General features: G+C 35.9%; 1 protein-coding gene across 12 annotated transcripts in view; it reads right to left on the minus strand.

The window, feature by feature from the left end:
- The window catches only part of EMSY (EMSY transcriptional repressor, BRCA2 interacting), a 97,903-nt gene that overhangs the window by 19,490 nt on the left and 62,536 nt on the right, over nt 1-15,877 (minus strand). For 8 of the 12 annotated variants that reach the window (XM_059188449.1, XM_059188441.1, XM_059188424.1 and 5 more), the window contains 6 exons: nt 14,530-14,703; nt 12,226-12,424; nt 6,113-6,277; nt 4,243-4,398; nt 3,067-3,108; nt 760-911 (listed from right to left, as the gene is read on the minus strand). In XM_059188449.1, coding sequence (XP_059044432.1) covers nt 760-911; nt 3,067-3,108; nt 4,243-4,398; nt 6,113-6,277; nt 12,226-12,424; nt 14,530-14,703 — 888 coding nt within the window. The remainder of the gene's footprint in view (nt 1-759; nt 912-3,066; nt 3,109-4,242; nt 4,399-6,112; nt 6,278-12,225; nt 12,425-14,529; nt 14,704-15,877) is intronic. The other 4 variants (XM_059188501.1, XM_059188433.1, XM_059188474.1 and 1 more) reach the window with 2 other exon arrangements.

The following is a 15,877-nucleotide window of genomic DNA, read 5'->3' on the forward strand; positions in this document are numbered from 1 at the left end:
TCAGAAGTCACACTTAAATCTGGCATCTATGATATCACTTTGTATAGAGGCAGGATGCTTTGGGTTTAAACCCTGGCTCTGCCACCCAGAATAAGTTACTTAACTTCTGTAAGCATGAGTTTCCTCATTTGTAAGAGGGATAATACACCTACCTTGCAGGATCATAGTGGGAATTAAACAAATTAATGTATTTTAAAGCTCAAAGCACAGTATCTGACACAAAATCAGCTTATCAACATATTCTTTTTCCCTGTTATCCTTGATACCAGATTTCCTGTTTTGTATTAACTCATTCTCCTCCCCCATTAAGTCTCTTCCTCAATTGGTCACATATAGTAAAAGAAGTGAGATATTTATATGTACTTATAAATAATGTTTCCTATGAGAATTCATTTTAAAACCAAAACACCTAGCAACAAACAGCTAAACAAGCTAACTTCTATTTCATTTAAAAATCTCACCTCAGTGATAAATGCTTTCGTAACAATGTATACAGAGTGACCAATTCTGAAGTCACAGATTCATCTAGATAATCCCACCCTTTTCAAATGTTCCAATTTTACAGAAGATGCATGAATACTGTTTCTTAATTACTTTCCAGTGTTTTAAGACTCTCAATTCATTTTCTCTACTCAGTCCTCACAGAGGAAAGAACTGCTCTTCAATTCAGTTATTTCTTCTCCTATAATCAATGAAACTGAACCTTATTTCAGGAAGGAGGCAGTAACAGAAGGTAAGAAGAGAAAGAAGAGATACAACCTGCTGCATAATGTGGGTGATTGCTCCAGGGGAAGATGCCGGGATGGACTTCACCACCACTGAAGTCTGTGTTGCAGTCTGTGACTGAGCCACATGCTGGAGCAGGGTCCGCTGGGGCTGGGAGGGCTGTTGGGGCTGGGAGCGATGGCTGACTGAAAATAGAGGAGGTGATGATATTTCTCCAGAAATCACCACAGCATCTGTAACCAGTAGTCATTTTAAACAAATGTCTGTGAGATTGCATCACAGAGAGAATGTGTGGTACTGTGAACTAGGAGGCAGAAGACCAGAGTCTGCCCATCTATGAGATGTGTGACTCTGAGAAAGTCACTTATCTTCTCTGAGACTCTGTGTTCTCATCTGTAAAATGGGAATAACAGAGCCATTATAAGGATGAGATGAGAAATGCGGAAGCACCGTGAAAACTATTATCACAAAGGAGGAACAAACCCCGTAAAGTTACAGCCTCTTGTGAGCTGTACTTAATTTCTCCAACAACCTTCACCCCTTTAAGGTAACAAAACAACAATAAATTTCTGCAATCAAATCCAGGCTATTGTCTTTAAGGATATGAAGATAATACTAAATTTACTAAGATAACACTTTAATTTATTGGTCTCAGTTCCTAATGCAATATAAAACCCAGAAGCATTCAGTCTTTTACATGAAGTGACACTGCCTTGCAGCCTTATAGTTCCTAAGGATGTAAGAGGTCAAGATGATACTGCAAAAAGAACTGGACCAAGAGTCACACCTGGATTCTGTCCCACTCTGCCACCAACCCCAGCTATGTGAATTTGAACAGGTCATTAAATTCTATTAGTCTCTAAACTTACAGGTTTTATTTTTGTTTTTTTTAAATAGGAAAATAAAAAATTTTTTTCTACCTAGAAGAGGATCAAATGAAGTAACAGATTGAAAATGGTCCTTAAATCGTTAAGTCTTAAAAGTAAACATAGGAATAGAAAAAATCACAAATTTTGTTCATCTGACATAAATGGGTGAGAATACAGTGTAACAGGAAAACAACTCCATTTCTTATTCTCTCACTACATAAGTCCAAAGGAATAAGGTAGGCATTTATATCCATGTAACAGATGTAAAACAAGGTCTACACTGATGCCAAACTATCTCTTACCAGTTTTAACTTCAACTTTTTAAACAGTAAAACATCCACCACTTCTTATTCTACAAAGCCTTAAAAATGCTTATGGTTAGGGGCGCCTGGGTGGCTCAGTGGGTTAAGCCGCTGCCTTCTGCTCAGGTCATGATCTCAGGGTCCTGGGATTGAGTCCCGCATCGGGCTCTCTGCTCGGCAGGGAGCCTGCTTCCCTCTCTCTCTCTCTCTCTGCACCAGCCTCTCTACCTACCTGTGATCTCTCTCTGTCAAATAAATAAATAAAATCTTAAAAAAAAAAAAATGCTTATGGTTATTGGGAAATGAACTTTTTGAATCAAGAACAGAGTAAAATAAATCTGTAAGATTAGGTAAGGATTTTGAGAATATCAAAATTCTCTGAATAACCCACGATTCTAATGCTCAAATAACTCAAACTGAAAAAAAGTGATATTAGAACTACTACTGAAATCATTTATAATGTGACTAAGGAGAAAAAATAAATCATACTAGTATTAAAATTAAACAAATTAAGTTTTTTAACTGACAGAAGCATCATCAGAAATGAGTGACATCTGAAATATAATAATCTCTTATGAAATTATCAGATTAATATGGAACATTTCTGCTGCCCATAATAATCTTCATGATTATAACATTAAATTTTTTATTAAGAAAGGAAATGGATTTAATAGAAGATCAACTAAAATCATTTAAGAATAATCCTCATTCAAGATCTATAAACCCCTTCATAGTAATTCCCTAGTGTGCAGGAAAGTCAGAGAAAACTAATGCCTATTATAGGATAATACAAGACATCAGGGCCAGGAACCTGGATCTGAAGTCAAAGAAAATGCTTACTGTGGCTGAGGATACGATGGGGAGGAGATTATGGAAGGAAGTCAGAGAGTGAACATATGGAAAACAGCTGAAAGTGACCTTAACTGGGCCATATCAACAGCATAAAACAGTCACTTATTTCTTTAAATAACTCTTATTTTTTTCAATGTCAAACTGCTCATTTCTGAGAAAGAATCTCACTATCCTGCAAAAAGAAAGTCTCCTTTTTACTGAGTGGAGCTTACCTTTCCTCTACCAGATCAGAGTAGAGCGCATCCATTTAAGTGGTTCCCCCCCAAACAATAATCTTTTACCTTCAGTTATACTACAAATGGATGCACACCACTTACCTAGAAGGGGAAAAGCAACCTCTGTCCCCTCATCAGTGCGTTCTGAAAAGGATAAGTAAGGGAAGAAATCATAGGTCTTTTCCTCCATTTACCATCTGATAATCTAGTCTATCCCCAGAGGTTAATACTCATATTCCCAACATACTGCCCTCTACTTTATTTAGCTTTCTGCTAAATATCTCTAAAGAAAGATGCTAGATGGCTTTCCATAGTCTTTAACTGGATTCTCCCTTCTGGCAATTTTAACTCATTAATCTTTTTAAAAAAATTAACGTATAATGTATTATTTGTTTCAGGGGTACAGGTCTGTGATTCATCAGACTTACACAAATCAGAGCACTCACCATAACCCATTAATCTTTAAAAATATCTCTTAAAAATGATACCAAAGAATTCCTTTTCCACTTTAGTATTTTTGACATCCTTTAAATATTTTTAACTTTACATTCTCCTTTGATCACTGCTTAAGAAAACTTAAGACAGGTGTTCTTGACATACTGCTTCATAAGTCATTTCTCCCAACCCCTAATTATTCACATTACTATCCTCTGAACTATTTCAAATCTCTATGTAATGAAGTGTCCAAACCAGAAAGCAGTATTCTAGGAATGGTCTCACCAGAATATGAGAGAAAGAATCTATGATCCTTCCTGCTCCACTTTTCTATCTATGCCATCTAAAAATCTCATTAGTGTTTTATGGCCAGAGCACATTTTAAAGAAATACCTAATTTGCTTTCCACCAGAACTCCTAAGTATTTACATGGATTTCAAGGTCTCCATTTTTTTCTTTATGCTAAAAAAGCATTGGGTTTTATACCTTCTTTCTCCCTTGACCCACATCCCCTCACCCCAAATTAGAAAATTCAGATACATCAGAATATCTATCCTTATATAAAAGGTATTTTATCCTCTTTACAGCTGTCACCTTATAACCACAGATTTCTTTTACGGCCACCTTCAATTCTTTATTATTTGCAGTTTGCAACAACCAATTGCTTTTTTCCCCCTTGTCATTAATGATAGAGTAAGTCCCAAGGACAATGTGAATGTACTCTCAGACCAAATTGGAAAAGATCTAGAAATATAAAAACTATATTCTCCCCCAAACAACCATCCCATAAATCCAGAAAGGTAGCTCTCCTACCTTAATACTACTTTTTACAAGGACACCTACCAGTAGTGATGTATTCAGCAACTAGTTCTGACTCTACCACAGCAATGGATGGACTCTCAGGAGAATGTCTCTTTTCCTGGGTCATCTGAATAGGCACTGCCATCTGACTCAAGTCAATAGTGGGTTGTCTTGGTTTAGATTCCAATTTTTCCTTTACTGCATAAAAAAGTCAGGGGAAAAGTTAACTTTTATTACAAACAAGTATCAAAACCAGAGTTGTCCATGGGAATATGAACCAGACCTCTGGGGTGCTATACTGGCAGTGACTAAGGAAATAGTGAATTGAAAAGAAAAAAAAGCAGACTGCTATGTATGGTTGTAGAATGCACAACTTGTACAGCCATACCCAGCAGCCTGGCAAGAACTCATATGCATTCAGACTAAAATTCCCCCCTACTATGACTAGGCCAAATAATCTGTTTCTCTTATACACAGTCCTCTTAGAACATTTCCTTTACCCTTCTTCAAGGTAGTCCCTGGTTTTCTTGAGTTCACCAACCTGAAAACAAAGGGTGAATAAGCAGTATACACCATGATTTGCTCTAGGGCAGACCTACCCAGAATAGCACAATACAATGACCAGTTTAATCTGATCTATTAAAAATTCATGATAATCTTCAAAGAAATTTACTAAGTCTTCAATGACTCTTAAAGAATAAAAATTTTCAGTGTTTCTCTGTTCCTACAAAAATGTTTTATGGAATGGCCTGGAAACAAGAATGGGTTCCATGAATAAATTTACTTTCTATCTTAACACTTTTTCTATAAAATCTACTCATTCGGTTTCTACCCTTACAAGACATTAATGCAAATGGCTGAGTATGTCAAAGACAAGAAGCTGAAGAAGTACCTAAGGCCAAAAATAACACCAATAGAAAGATTAAACAAAGATACTAAATGCTAGTATTCTTTGGCTAGTGTAAAGTGGGTGTTATGGCAAATAGTTACCAGTAACTAAGTCCACTGAATGATCATTCAGATCATTCCCATGAAGTTTAATGTGACAAAATCAAGCTAATCATTTAAACAAAGAAAGCAAAACAAAACCAAAATAATATCACAGTCACCCCAAAAGTAGAGTAGATACTGAATTAGGAATCAAAAGACATGGAGTCTCGCTCTGCCACTAGCCTACTAGGTAACATGTTTGGATCTCAGTTTATTTACGCATAAAATGAAGGTTGGATGAGATCATTGCTAAGGTCCCTTTAGTAACCTAATAATCTTTGACTTACTGTAACAGGTAAGTCAGTATAACTGATAGAGGTTTTGCCTGGAGTTTATTGAAGATATTTAAATAACCAGAAATACTGATAGGATCTTGTTAAATAAGGATGGATTTGCATGGAAGCTCAAGTGGTCAAATTATACAATGAACTAGAAAGATAAAACCAATTAGAATGCTAGCAAGGGCTATTAATGGTGTTTTATGTCCACAAAACTGCCCAACCCGTATCGAGGAGGATGGCAGGGGCTCTTCAATCTGCTTCCTACTATTATTCTTACATAGAACTAGCAGCTATACTGAATCTACCCTTGTGCTAAGAAATGATAGAAACTACTGACTTCTGGTGACAAGAGGCTACAAGGACTGCCCTTTTAAGCAGGAGACAGAAATGAAAGAGTTCTGCCCTTTTTTTCTCCCTGACTAGCCTATCCTTCAGTATTCCTGGGCAGTATTCTTACTGAACTGAATTAAGTATTCTTACTGAACTGACAAGCAAACAGATTGCAGCAATGACTATAGACCAGTCCAGAGGGGGGAAATGTGCTCAAATAATAACAAAGAAAATATAACAGTGGTAGTATTTTAGCACAACCCATCTCTAGAGAAAACATGCTTCATTCAATCGAGCATGTGAATTCATACCTGTTGTCTGTTGGAGTTCTAATAGAGCTTTGATTGTTGAAGTAGCTGATTGTGATTCACTGGATACATCCTGATAAATTATGGTGGGACTAGTCTCCATTGCAATCTCATGTTCTGACCAATCCTGACGCCGGGAAGCAATTACATGAACTACAGGCTGGGAATCTGTTTTATATTAGTTAAAAAAAAAAAACCCTATAAACAAAGTTTCTCTTAAAAAAAAAAAAAAAAAAAAAAACAAAATCTTTGTATTTACTGTAAACTTCATGCTTTATCTCCCCAAGAAGACTGTAAGCCCCCAGAGGGCATAATATCTTTCATGTCTGTATTCACTCACTCATTCACTCCTATACACTGATTCAACAAACTAGGCACCTATAAGCAGGAGTCTATATTGGCACTGAGGATATACAGGAGCTTACAGGATAATCAGAGGATGCTCAAGAAGCACATAATCTGGCTGGAGAGAAAGACATGTAAAAAGACAAATTACAATTTAATGTGATAATTGCTATAATATATAGGTGTGCATTTGTGTAAGTAGAGGCATGTTTGTGTATAATAAGAGCAAAATACTGTAGGAGTCTTATTTTCCCCAGTACACCTGAAAATGTGTTCTGTATTACAACCTGAGCATCCAGTCAACACTTACTGGATGGCTGAATTGCTGGAAAGAAATCCTGTCCACCAACAATAAGAATGGATAAATGATCTAGGAACAGGATGATTTAATAGGACACATATAACATCTGGAGTTTAATGTCTTAGGTTACAGCCCCAGCTGTAGCAATTCTTCACAAGTTGAGCCTTTAGGTTTTAGTGCCATTATTTCTAAAATGACAATGATAAAATTACCTCTCTGCCTCACAGGAATTCTGAGGATATAATGAAATAATACATGTAAAAGAGCTCCATAAACTACGAAGGACAGTAGAAATGTTATTGTTGTTGTTTCCTAAAAGTTCTTGATTCTGAGACTCTTAGTCAGTTTCAAAATAAATTAGAGCCCTAACTCCAAGGTTTATTATATTTATACAATGAAAGTAGGCATGTGAATACTAAATGCGCATTAAAACAAGCAAAAAATTACTGAGTTTTCCACCTACAGAATAAGCAGGTTGGACTAGACTATTGCTCCTTTGTCAGGATTCCACAGAGGACAAAAATTATTTTGGATCCCACTCCCAAGTTTAAATTACAATGGAGGAGAATAAAATAAATACACATATAGCTTTGTATTCTTGGGTAAAATCAAATGACTAGGGCAAACAAGACAAATACATGGAAAGAAAAAGACTGCTTTGATTTGGATTAGTCAGTGAAAGCATTGTAGAAGCATGAAAAGAATTAATGTAGCCCCTCTCCAAAAAAAAGAAAAAGAATAAATTCAATGTAAGTTCACCTTCTTCGAACCTTTTATTTTTGAACACCGCAAAGTTGACGAAAAAGGTTGGGGAGGTGAAATGACTCTTAAAAAACAAAACAAACTAAAAAACAGCCTTCCCAAAGAAAAATCAATATATAATAGACATGGAATTTTTAATTACCATTAACAAACTGCATCACCAATTACCCAAATACCAGGCAGAATATACGACACACGAGGGGTGTATAATTTCCATTAAACTTCTCCCCAAATTCTAGATAGCTATGGGACACTATCCTTCAATACCAAATGTCATGTGATGCATACTACAGTTTCCCCTTACTCGTTTTAAGTAGACAAATAGAACTTACCCTTAAGAAAAGTAATTTTATTAGGAAATAATTCTTTTTATAAAACCAAGTTCTCACATTTACGAAATTCTCACAATGATGTAAGCACCCATTTGGGTAGGTGAGAGGACCCATGGCAAAGAATGTTTGCAACTCAATTCTGTATATTCATTAAATATCCAGAATAAAGCAAGGATAACATTTGCAGAGAGATAAGGTAGAAAGAGACTAAAAAAAGAAAACAAATCTCTGCAAGGGAGTACCTATCACCCCAAATAACATTATCCTGTAGGAGTTAGAGATTCTTCACTCTTTCCGCCCATACTCAAAAAGTAGCTGATCATTGCACAGTATCACTGCGGCAACCCCAAGAGCTGTGACAAAGTTTCTCAATGTAGAAACCAATCCTTAAGTGATTTTCCTCTTTACTTTGGCTTTTATTCTTAGACTAGATAAATCTATTGCCTATTAAGTCTGAGAATGAGGTCAGAATGCAATGACAGAGACATCAAGAACATGATCTCACAGCAGCATCATAGACTTCCCCTGTCTTGAGAATGATGGTCTGCTAACCTTCAGGTATCTTTCCCCCCAGGTCACTTAGCAAATATTTACTGGATGTCTATTACATGTTAGGTACCAGAAATACACACTGTACTGTTATATGCAAGGACAGATCAGGTATCTCTATGAAAGAATGTCTCCTGTAACTTTACCATATAAGGCCCATATCACATTTTCATGGAAAAGTTCAGACCTCTCAGCTAGCAGGATCTAAAAGTACATTTCACGCTATCAGCAATCCTATACAAAAATCTTCACAGTATCCCAATCCAGGAACTGCAACACCAGAGAGCTCACTACTTCCTAAGATAGCTTCCTCCCATTTCTGCAGTTATGACAATTAGAAAATTTTCTTAAATGGGCAGGGTTTCCTGTGACTTCTACCCAATGGTTCTAGTTTCCACCCATGTAGTCACAAAGGCCAACTCTTTTCCCTCTTGCATGTCACAGTCAAGAAAACTGACAGCTCCCAGTGTGCCCAAACCAATCCTCATCTTCTCTTCTCCATAATAAATGTCCTGTTTCCAACAACACTTTCTCAAATAAAATGATTCCCAGATGCCTTACTCATCTAAAACACCCCTTCTAAACTAAACCCAGGGGATGCCTGGGTGGCACAGTTGGTTAAGCGGTTGCCTTCAGCTCAGGTCATGATCCCAGGGTCCTGGGATGTTCCCACATTGGGTTCCTTGCTTAGCAGGAGCCTGCTTCTGTCTCTGCCTCTGCCTGCCACTCTGCTTGCTTGTGCTCTCTCTCTCTGACAAAAAACAAATGAACAAGCAAACAAACAAACAAAAACACAACACTAAACCCAAGATGTCTATGTCCCTTCTATGATGTAATAAGTATTTTTCCACTGAAGTACTGTCACAAAGCCCTAGTCCTTCGTTGTATTAAACTGCCTAGACAGCATCACTCAAAATGTTTCAGAGAACATTAGTTCCTAAAGATGTTCTGTAAAAGAAGGGTTCTAAGGTCAAAAAAGTTGGGGAGCAGTTTACATTATATACTCTTCTATTCATCTTTCACAATATATATTAACACATAATAGCTCTGGAAAATTTTGCAATAAGTATGTTTTGCTTAACCTGGATTTGCTTAACCTGGATAACCCACCCTCACCATGATCTACCAAGATCATAAAGCTTCTGGAAAAATCATCCTAGAAACCAATTTGTGGCCTCCTTAAAGCAATGTCTTTATACAATGCATTTCTGTATCTGCCTCATACCTTGTTCCATCTTAAATCCCTACCCTTGGTTTTCTCTCCTTGCTCCCTTCCATTTCACTTCACATAATCTTATATTCTACCTAATCCACCTTAAACCTACTGGAAACAAACAAAATTTAAATAAAGAAATCTTTAGGGGGTGCCTGAGTGGCTCAGTGGGTTAAAGCCTCTGCCTTTGGCTCAGGTCATGATCCCGGGGTCCTGGGATTGAGCCCTGCATTGGGCTCTCTGCTCAGTCGGGAAGCCTACTTCCCTTCCTCTCTCTCTCTCTACCTGCCTGTCTGTGATCTCTGTCAAATAACTAAATAAATAAAATCTTAAAAAAAAAAATCTTTAATATTTCTCTCTTTTTAATTTAACTCTTCTTGCAAGTTTCTTGAAAGTTTGAAATTACATTAAAAGAAGAAGTTACCAAAGGTGAGGGAGTGGCAAAAACTATGAACTGCTATGTAGTGTTACATTCCCAACAGGTACAACCCTCATATACTTTGAATGCCAGCATGATCTTAGACTAACCAAAACCTATCCCTTTCTCTTTAAATCACAGCATATAGATCATTAGTCATTGTGAGAATGCACTAAGGAGCTATACAAAGATATGAGTGGGATAAGGATGATAAAAACTGGCTTTATAATCTAGATATATGTATTCCGAATTGTTAACTTTTTCTGTATTACAGAATATTTTAAAAATAATATGTAATGATACATGACAAATAAATAAAAACAGATGAAACAGATGTATAATAAGAGATTGAAAAGCAGAAAACCTTCCACTCAATCACTTCCAAAAATATCCAAACTTCTGTCCCATTCTTAGAATGAACACTTAAGACTGCCTAATGAAATGGCATGTTTGGGAAGTAAAGACTGGCTTACAGCTCCCTTAGGAAAAGACTTGAAATTTCGTAAGATAACCTGAGATTATGGATATAAAAACATCTACTGTTCATGCCCCCCTTTTAGGACCAACTCTTAAGCTAAACATTTTACCTGTCCTCTATAAAAATATTTCTCAAGGAAAAAAAATGACATGTATTATTCAAGGAACCAGAGACTTAAAAAAAAAGAAAAATACAGCTGATGTGTGGAAGAAAGAATGGAATCTTTAAATAGCAAATCATTATGAAATAAAGATCAAATGAAACAGAAGAGGCATCACTCCATTGTAACTTGTACAAAGACTGATTCATAATCAATACAGAATGATAAACTGAATCTTCTCAGTAAACTGATCCAGAAAATATTACTAACATTGATAATATGCTGAAGAAAACTATCCACTCTCTAAAATGAGTGTCATATTGTTTGTTAAAATCAACAGTTTTATTTATTTTTAATTAAGGAGTTTTCAAAGACCACTTCAAATGCTATGTCCTCATGAAGCTTTCTTATTCTCTCCTCACTGGAGTGTGAATTTTTAGTCTTTGGCATTTTTATTTGTTACTAATAAACTTATTATACTCATACTGAAGTTGTACATGTATTTTTAAATCTCCTATTCTAGATTTTAACAAGAATTACATTTTACTCAACATTTATAGGGCCTAGCATAATACTTAATACATAGTATAAAAGACATATATATAAATGTCAAATTCTATTAATGGACTAATCAGGAATTTGAACCCTGTAAGCAATCTGAACTTCCCATTAATCTGGAAAGACTCTGCTAAACAATTAGAATAAGAAAAGTGCATAAGATGAAGAATTTGCATTAGAAAAGTGAAATGTTCAGAAAGTACTCCAGAAAAAATAATAGGGGGGTAAGGAGAGGGAATGGAGTGAGTGAGGAATGATCAAGGGAAGATAAACAGCTTTGCTTAGTAGATGCATTGGAGCATATAAGCAAGCATAGGCATAAATATACCTACCATCTGACAATAAGGGCGCAGTCAAGGTAACTGACAGACATTAGTACTAGATTTGTAGGTCTCAGAGCTTATGATTAAGAATTTATTTCAAGAGATATCCTAGACAAACTACATAATTAAAACAACAATGAGGATAAAGAGCTTCCCTACTGTAGAGTCTGGCTTCATAGCTCCTTCCTTATAATTGGGACAACCATACAGTATCATGTAAATTGGGATACCTTTGAGAGTGAAAAGGAATGCTATTAATAGTTATGCTGGAACAGATATAAACCAGGACTTGTTCTCTGCAAACTGCAATGTATGGTCACTCTACTTATAGCTCAGTTATGGCCCACCTCTGGCCACCCTGATTCTTTCTCAAGGTTCAACAGTCACCATTCAAAAGATACATTTGCTTTCTTGCCCACTTACTTCTCTTACTACCCAAAAGGAAACAAGAAGAACCACAGCATTATTCAAGTTCGGTTAACACCTACCTGCCAAAATCACCATCTAAACTTTACCAATTATTTGATGAACATAAGCTACACAGGAAAGAATGGTAAAATCTTATCAAAAACAAAACTTCAGCTCACTGATTACATATCAAACAAAGGAAAATAAAATCAAAAGAATCAACAAAGCAAACCATACATGTTTGTTTGAAACCCCTAGATTCAACTATTTTGGAACTGGGACACTATGTCAGAAGCAATTACATAAATCAGAAGTAAAATGGATCTTACCTTGGGAACTTTGGGAGGACTCTGTAGAAGAGGAACTACTATCTGTATAACTCTGTGGGTCTTCTTTTCCCTCTTGAATAGATGAATTACCAGCTTCTGCCACCCTAGATGCTTGCTGTAATGTTTCTGTGACCAGCTGCCTTGTCTGTTCACTAACAACTGTGGCTTGAAATGTCACTGGTTTGGGTTTAATTAGAACCTAGAAGAAAATCAGAAATACACCCAGCTTAAATTTTAGAGCAATATTTAAAATGCCAAACTTCAAGTCATGAAGAATTTTTCCTGACATGGGAAGCTGCATTCTGTATATTTATTATGCTTTGGGCACAACACTGTCCATCAAAGACTAATTCAATCTATGAACAAATCAGAGTCAAGCCACATACAAGATTTTAAGTGGTACATGCCAGACTGCAACAGCCACAATTTTGACAAGAGGCTCTCCCCTGTTTTTTCTTGCCTATGATGACCTCAGAAGTCATTTTACAATCTGTGTGGGCTATATAGTAGAAAGACAGCCATACACTATGGACAGCAGAAGAGAAAGACACAAGGAGCCTGGATTCCCAATGCCACAAGAATAGTCTAGAATTTTCTCCCTCTGAACATTTATTAACATCATAAAATAATTAAAACATTATTATTAACATAATAAAAATAAAACTTTATTTATATAAGCCACTTTTCTTCAGGCTTCTTTTCATTAACAACCAAATGAAATTCCTAATGGAGATAACTGCACAAAATGGTGGGGATCTAAGTCATCTTCGAAAGATCCCCAGAACACTACTGACTTAGACAACTGTTATTAGAAGCAATTATGACACATGTGGTAGATCAATTCCTGGCAAAGGTCAAAACCACAGACATTAAAATAAGTGAAATGGGAGAAAGATTTCAAACTGAACCATTCCACTTCAAAATCTGAACTCTAGGAGCTGACTTCAATTGGGTGCCTAGAATAAAAATGGTTGACTGAGCACATTTAGTTTTTATTTCTCCAATATGTAAGATTCGAAACCTATTTTGACACCACTAATTCACCCATTTCCAAGAATTCAAGAATGAAAACACGGGTTATTCTATCATGCAAATGATGGAGCAAATGAGGATTATTACCAGTTAAAACTTTTTTTTTTTTTTTTAAAGATTTTATTTATTTATTTGACAGAGAGAAATTACAAGTACACTGAGAGGCAGGCAGAGAGAGAAGGAAGCAGGCTCCCTGCTGAGCAGAAAGCCCAATGCGGGACTCGATCCCAGGACCCTGAGATCATGACCTGAGCCGAAGGCAGCGGCTTAACCCACTGAGCCACCCAGGTGCCCCACCAGTTAAAACTTAAAGGCAATTTGGACTTATCTCTAATCACAAAACTTGTTTGTTTAAATGTGTATACCATTTCACTATCATTCTAAGGGAATCGATCCTAAGGGCAAATTACTAAAGTAAAATAAAACCTTTTACAAGAATTCTAGGATAACATTTCTCAACCAAAGTTGACATTACTTCCTTTGCTGTTCTCATAAAGCATTTAAAGTAGGAACTATATAAAATAAATAGAAGTCTAGCAACATAAGATTAAATCCTTAGCCTCAATTTTCTAGGCAAATTTCCAGAAAAATTGCCTTCTCTTCTATTGCTTGAAAAATGAACAGATCTCTAGCTACTCTATCACTTAGGTTTCAAGTAAAACAAATTTTTTAAGTATTTAAAGTGCTTTCAAAAGCCATACCAGCTTATAAAAAATACTTGTTTCTGAGAGATTCCAAATAACTACCACTCTGCCTCAAGCATCTACTTCTCAAATAACAATATATCCGTTCAGCAGATTTTATTCCAAGGGTGTTTATTTCCCCAAACTTTGCTCATGACATGGCACAAATATTTAGATACCCCCCTCCCAAAAAAAAGTACTGAAGAGAGAAACACAGGTTTTGAAAACAGATGATTATGCACATTTGGTCATAACTTAACAATCGGATCTTTTAAAAGATTATATTGATCTTCTCATTCAAATTTCTAGCGTGGAATTTTAGGAATTTGAAATATGCCAGAGCCAAGAAAAACCACTGTATCTTTTTTTTTTTTTTTTAAGATTTTATTTATTTATTTGACAGACCGAGATCACAAGTAGGCAGAGAGGCAGGCGTCGGGATGGGGGTGAAGCAGGCTCCCTACTGAGCAGAGAGCCCGATGTGGGGCTCGATCCCAGGACCCTGGGATCATGACCTGAGCCAAAGGCAGAGGCTTTAACCAACTGAGCCACCCAGGGGCCCCAAAAGCCACCATTTCTTATAGCATACCTGTGTTTTCCCTTGCTGCCCATAAACAATTTTTGTCGGGATGATTTTAGCTGCTGGTTGAACTGTGGAACCTATTCCTTTTGGTTGAGTTACAATCATTTTGGTGATGGGTCTTGTAGCAGTGATAATAGCTGGCTTTGCTCCTGTTGGCACCGTCTGAATAGTTTTTTCTCCCTAAATTAAAGTCAGTGAATATATGAGATTTATATGTATTTAAATGACAAAAACTAAAAAATCCTTTTATTGAAAAATCACACAGCAAGGTTTTACCAGGATGATCAGGAGAGGACTGTAAATTAAAAAGCAAAGTACAATGTTTTCAGGTGACCAAAAATCCTAGACATATTTGAGACAGTCCTAAAAGTCATCTGCCCAACTTTGGTCCAAAGAAAGCACAACTTATTTCTTGACAAGTGTATTTTAAAAATTATCTCACATAAGAATATTTACTACCATGTCACATTCATAAAATACATACATTAAAATAGTCAGGAAATTATGTAAGAATATATACTAAAATGTTAACAACAGCTATCTCTAAGAGTTGGGATTATAAGTCTCCCCCTTTATTTTCTAATTTACCCAAATTTTATTTTGGGTAAAATAAACATTACCTTTATTTTCTAATTTAGCCAAAATAGACATTAATACAATAAGAAATTATTATGCATTATACCAATAGCTAAATGGATACCTACAAATAAAATAAGCTCCCCAAATACAAAGTTATAAGGACACACAGCAATCTCTATGCAAAAAAGCATGGGCAAGAGATGAAATCAGATATTAACAAATGTTCTGAGGTCATACAGGAAAATACAGAAAACAAACTTGGGTCATTTCCTACGTTTTATTAATATCACTTTAGTCTATTAACTAAAGAGCTTAAGCCCATTAACTTTTCACCATTTTTTCACTTTTGTCTGCTCTATTCTTTTTTTTTTTTTTTTTTGTCTGCTCTATTCTTAAGTAACTTCTGTCATTTATAGAGTCAACACTTGAGTTAAAATTCAAAAATGGTGGTTTTACTAAATAATTCATTCTTAAAGTTAAAATCCATAAAACTGAAAAGAAAAATTTTTACCTTCTTGGTTTTTAACTTTTAGTCATCATCATCTGAAGGTGTGGCCATCTAAATTTAGCAGCCAGTAAGAACAAAGTACCCAGCTGAGCTGGCAGAAGGTAATTACTCTGAATTTAGAGCTAAATAGGATTATAAAAATCACAAGTTTAACTATTTGTTGTAAGGGAGATAGTTATCTTAGAGAGATATGAAGTGTTTATCACTGCTGTTATTACTTATTTTAATACAAACACACCGTTCACAGCAGCAGCTTTGGAAGGAGCT

The sequence above is a fragment of the Mustela lutreola genome, chromosome 1 (genome assembly GCF_030435805.1).
Source record: "Mustela lutreola isolate mMusLut2 chromosome 1, mMusLut2.pri, whole genome shotgun sequence".
Classification (NCBI taxonomy): domain Eukaryota; kingdom Metazoa; phylum Chordata; class Mammalia; order Carnivora; family Mustelidae; genus Mustela; species Mustela lutreola.